This window comes from Fukomys damarensis, unplaced genomic scaffold (assembly GCF_012274545.1).
Source record: "Fukomys damarensis isolate Sample0158 unplaced genomic scaffold, DMR_v1.0_HiC HiC_scaffold_17, whole genome shotgun sequence".
Classification (NCBI taxonomy): Eukaryota; Metazoa; Chordata; class Mammalia; order Rodentia; family Bathyergidae; genus Fukomys; species Fukomys damarensis.
Window position 1 is genome coordinate 32,852,668 of NW_022900929.1, and position 5,396 is coordinate 32,858,063.

Here is a 5,396-nt window from a genome sequence, read left to right on the forward strand (position 1 = left end):
GGCCGGGACCGGGGAAGGCACGGCACCTCGGAGCCCTTCGCCGAGGGAGGCGGAGCAGTCTAGCTGCGGCCGGAGACGACGTGAGTGCCGGGGCTGAAAGTGCCCTTCAGGAAGACGAGGAGCCGCTGCCTGAAGGGGGAAGAGACAGCGTGGGCAGCCCGAGAGTGTCTGTGTCGGAGTCCTCCTTTACCGGTGACGAGCCTGCCACCAACCGCGAGGAGATTTGAGAAAACCGCAGGACTGCGCAGGCAGCCCCGGATTGCCCAGGACAAAGGGGTTGCCCCCGGCTCTCTTTCCGGCCGCCTTTCCGCAGAACTGGCTTAATGCAGGTGCCCTGGAGAAGATCGCCCACCTGCCTGTCTTGCCCCGCTCACTGTACGAGCCTGCCCTTTAGCCCAGGGTAGAGTCTGAGGTTTGCTCTTGCAACGAGGGTACAGGCTGGGAGAAGGATGGGGAGAGAGAGAGAGCATAGGGAAAGGACGTGGTTTTGGGAGCGCCACATTAAAATCTAGCTTCTCCCAGAGGTACATATAAATTCTAGCTTATTTCATAGCCATTTCTGTCAGACTTCTATTTTTGCTTTGTTAACTATGAATTTGGCCTTTCATCTCTCTTCAGCCCATATCTGTGAACAGACTCTTCTTCCCTATCCTATTATCCCCCCTCCCCACCCTAGAGTTGCAATAGAATCTCAAGAGCGTGACTTTTAGTAGAAAAACCAAATAGAAATGAAGGGATAAAGGGCAAGGGGTTAGGAATTTTAAGACACGAGAAAAAGCACCTGCGTCAGAGCAACAAAATTCTAATTGCTGAAACTATTCAGGAACCTGGGGAATGCCACAAGTCATGGAAATTGAGTCCGGTCACCAAAAAGAAGTTCAAAGAAATAGCCTGTGAGAGACCTCAGAGCACAACTGGCTGTGGTGGTTAAGCAGTCGAGAGAGGAGATGCTGAAGAGTGGGAAAGAGGAGGCCTATATAAAGTCGCCTGTGACATTCTAATCAGAGCTACAAACCCCAGTTGCAATGCGAGAGTTAAATAAAAGTAGAGAAAGTAGTTATTAGAGATTATTTTAAAAGCCTAGAACACTAAATTCATTGACTTGAGTTTGTGGCTTTAATTAAGAGTTGCCCATCAGTGTTTCTGAGAACTTTGGGAGAGAAGGGAAATTGCTGTTATATGACTCAGTTTTATTTTGGGGAAATAATAACAGGTGCTCATGTTCCTACCATTCACTATTAACATATGTTAGCATTTTGTGTATTTGCTTCAGTTCTATTTAAAAATGGAAATAAACATGATAGGTAATGTTGTGAAGTACCACATGAATCTTTCTTCCATTCATTCTTCCTCAAAGGTAGCCACTGTCATAAGTGTGTGTATGTGTGTGTGTGTTTGTGTGTGTGTTACTGGTAATTAAACCAGGGCCTTTGTACTGGGCTACATCCTCAACTCTTTATTTTGAGACAGGGTCTTCCTAACTTGCAAAATTGTGTAGGCTTGGCTCAGACTTGCTGTTCTCTTGCTTTACCCTCCCAGAGTGCTGGGATTTCAGGCATGCACCACCAGGCCCAGCTTATATTGTAAATTTGTTGCCTTTCTTCCCAGTCTGTGTTTTTATACTTTTAATTATATATGCAGTCATAAAATGTGTAATGTTTATTCATACAACTAGAGTTGTAATCTGTGCATATCTGTGGTTTGCATTTGGAAACTGTTGCACGTAGCTCTGATTCATTTTTAAAGTTATTGTTTGTTATTTCACATACTGCATTGTATTTATCTGTTCTTTTATTTATGGCATCTGAATTGTTTGCAGTTTTCCCATGAGCAGCAGTGAAGTTAGAAAGGTGAAGAATATCCTTGCTCATGTATTCTTACAGAGAAACAGCCAGGTGTCTCTATTTTGGCGCTATTGACATTTTGGACATTCTGACATCTTTGTCGTGGGAACGTTATATACTTTCAGTAGTGTTTTTTTGTTTGTTTGTTTTTTGTTTTTTGAGACAGGGTCTCACTATGTAGTTGAGACTGACCTGGAACTCACTATGTAGTCCAGGCTGGTTTCAAACTCAGCGATCCTCCTGCCTCAGCCTCCCAAGTACTGGGATTATAGGCCTGTGCCACCATTCCTGGCTCAGTAATGTTTTTGTGGGGGAGCAAGTGGGGTGGAGGGGGGTGGAACTCAACCTTGTGTTTGTGAGGCAGGCACGGTGCTACTGAGCTAAACCCCTGGCCCTCTCTCAGTGATGTTTAGCAGCACTTTGCCCTCTACTTACTAGATGCCAGTAGCAACATCTGAATTTAAAACCAAAGTGTCTCTATCAAATGTTTCCTGTGCAGGAAAATCACAACTGGTTGAGAACTACAACTCTAGGTGTATGTATGCAGAAGTGAAACTGCTAACTTGGTCTGACTGAAGTTAGTTTTAGCACAGTCCTACTGATATAGCTTTAGGTAGTATTTTTTTTGTTTGTTTTCTCACAGTAGCTCCTGGTATGAAAGACTTTGCCCTAGGCCAACACTGGTTTTGTAGTATTGGGATGGTGGATAGAACATTGTAGTTTCAGTTTACTTTTTTTGTTTTTATTTTTTGAGACAGGGTCTCTTTATGTAGCCCAGGCTGGCCTCAACTCAGAGTGATGTTCCTGCTTCAGCCTTCCAAGTGCCAGGATTATAAGCGTGGGCCACCACACCTGGCTTGTGGTTTCAGCCCCCACCCCCACACTGGGAATCAAACTCAGGACCTTGCACCTGCCAGGCAGGCACTGAGCTACATCCCTGGCCCTTGTGGTTTTAGTTTGAGAATTGACTGGCGTCAGCTGTGGAGATGCTTGATCATCAGCAATCTGACTAGCACTGCACTTCTTTTCCTAAACCTAGAGCTGGGAGCATAGAGGACTTTTAATGTGCTGATATAATGCATAGAAAGGAGGGTTCCCTCAAGGAATGTTTTTTGAACTAATCCTTGGTAGGAATGAAGGTGGACTTTAAGAACAGAGGCAACTGAGTTGTCTTACTGCTCTGCTCTTGAATTAAATCTTTGGTTCATCACTGATGTGGGGAGGTTGAGAAAGGCTAAGAGCAGTAAGAATGAACCCAGAATTTGAGGTGTCACTCTACCTTCTTTTCTGGCAGGAGTCTGCAGTAGCCTTCCTTGAAGAACTGCCTCTCCCATTGCTGCCCGGAGTTAACATTTCCTGCTGGCAGAATCAGGGACATGCCAGCACCGTAAGGCTTCACATCCCAATCTTCTTACTGATGTCTTGGTTGGGGTGGGGTGGGGTAGGGTGAGTGGGGAAGAAAAAGACTTTCCTTTCCTTTCATGGCTCTGACTTCATTTCAAACCATAGCCATGGCCTCCTTTCTTGTTGATCGTCCTTCCTATAGCCTTGTTTCCCGTTTCCCCTTGTACCCTTGTAGCTCCCTTTGTATTTTCTAGTTCTGCGTACCCTATTCCCACCCACTGCCGAGGGGTTTGGACTCTGAGCTGATGGGGTACCCACCTCTGCAGAGCGGGATGAGTGGGCATTCCAGTGGGGATGTGGTCATTGCCGGCCAGTGAGGACGAGAGCAGCACGGCCCACTTCTTCCTTGGAGCTGGAGATGAGTGGTTGGGTACCCGCGGACTAGGCATGAGGACAGAGGAGAGTGACAGTGAGCTGCTTGAGGATGAGGAGGATGAAGTGGTAAGCATGGGGAAGACAGTGTAACTTGGTGTTGGGTCTCTGTCAGAAGAGATGTGATTCTGCTGGATGGAGACCCTCTTTCCAAATTCGCAGAAACCCTATGCTGAATAGGCCCTGTCCAGGATTGGGGGAGCTGGTGGAGAGAGGTTGACCGCCTCCCTTCAGAACTCCAGCTCTTACGACTCCTCCTGTGTTCTCAGGGTCACTGGTTCTCTGGCTCTTCTGCTTGCACTTCCTTCAGTGGGAAGACTCATTCTGTAGGCAGTGGGAAATCCCTAGATATACCCCAGCCTAGACCAAAGGTGGGCACCTTTGCCCTACAGACCCAGTGTCCTGACAGGAAACTGTAACTTGGAGAGATGAGGCAGTGTTTCCTTCCCGTAGGGGGACCTAAGTGAGAAGATTTGCATTCCTGATAGTGCTTTCTCCTGCAGCCTCCTGAACCTCAAATCATTGTTGGCATCTGTGCCATGACCAAGAAATCTAAGTCTAAGCCAATGACCCAAATCCTAGAGCGACTCTGCAGATTTGACTATCTGACCGTGATCATCCTGGGAGAAGATGTGATCCTCAATGAACCCGTGGAGAACTGGCCATCCTGCCACTGCCTCATCTCTTTCCACTCCAAAGGTCAGGGTCTGGAAAGCAGAAGTGAAAGGATGGTGAGGGAATGCTGGGCTGGGGATGAGCTTTTTACTGTCTTATCAGTAAAGAGGCACCAGCTCCTCCAGCACAGTAGGGAACAGTGCCCAGGGATTTGCTTTTCCTACACTTTGGAGGAGTGGCCAGCTAGAGCTTAGACCCACATTCTGTCTCCAGGGTAGCTCTAAGGCCCTTAGGATTTCCAACAGAGTTGGATCTCTGGAAGGACCCTAAATTAAAAAATGTTTTTCGTGCTAAATATCCTAGACTTAGAAGCTAGGCAGAAGGAGAAGTGATATGGGTTGAATGGGTGGAGAAGCTCAGTGGCAATTAGCTTTTAAATGTTTCTGTTTCTCTGTGTCTCTTGCTCTCTTCTCACCCTCTCTCTTTTGCTTTCTTTCTTTGCTTCCTATTTTCTTTCTCTGTCCCAGGCTTTCCTCTGGACAAGGCTGTTGCTTACTCCAAGCTTCGAAACCCCTTTCTTATCAATGATCTGGCCATGCAGTATTACATCCAAGACAGGTATAGTTTTCTGTGGACCCATGGAATGATGACCCTGAAATCATGCCCACTTAGGGAACACATGCCGGGAGAGGGCAGAGCCAAACACACTTCATTTTTGTGCCAAACCCTGTGGAGTTCTGTGCCTCAGTGTCTTTCAGTCCCTGTGCAAATGAAACCCCTGGCCTCTCCTCTTAGTTACCCACCCCCTACCACTCCCAGCTAACTTATTTGGGGGTGACAGGAGGGAGGTGTACCGGATCCTGCAGGAAGAGGGTATTGATCTGCCTCGGTATGCTGTGCTCAACCGGGATCCTGCCCGGCCCGAGGGTGAGTATGTATTCCTGCCCAGTGCTTTCCTGCCTTACTCTTCATGACTTAGCTCAGTTTCTGTCCCCTAGGCCTCACTTATATACCACCTATACTGTGGGGCTTGGGTACTGACTTATGGTAGAGTACGAGTCCAGTTTCTTTGGACAGAGCTTGGTCCTATTATGCAGGTATTATCATATCTATATGCCATATATAGATACTTCTTCTTCTTTTTTTTTTTTTTTTTTTTTT

The 5,396-nt window shown here is 46.9% G+C and overlaps 1 protein-coding gene across 13 annotated transcripts in view; it reads left to right on the plus strand.

Annotated features, from left to right (window-relative positions):
- Positions 1-6: 6 nt before the first annotated feature.
- The window catches only part of Ppip5k1 (diphosphoinositol pentakisphosphate kinase 1), a 45,974-nt gene continuing 40,584 nt past the window's right edge, over positions 7-5,396 (plus strand). For 9 of the 13 annotated variants that reach the window (XM_033764950.1, XM_033764953.1, XM_010624841.3 and 6 more), the window contains exons 1-6: positions 7-375; positions 3,139-3,231; positions 3,515-3,689; positions 4,124-4,319; positions 4,763-4,853; positions 5,077-5,162. In XM_033764950.1, coding sequence (XP_033620841.1) covers positions 3,543-3,689; positions 4,124-4,319; positions 4,763-4,853; positions 5,077-5,162 — 520 coding nt within the window. In that variant the 5' untranslated portion in view covers positions 7-375; positions 3,139-3,231; positions 3,515-3,542. Of the gene's footprint in view, positions 376-3,138; positions 3,232-3,423; positions 3,690-4,123; positions 4,320-4,762; positions 4,854-5,076; positions 5,163-5,396 lie in introns of those variants that run through there. The other 4 variants (XM_033764952.1, XM_033764951.1, XM_033764954.1 and 1 more) reach the window with 4 other exon arrangements.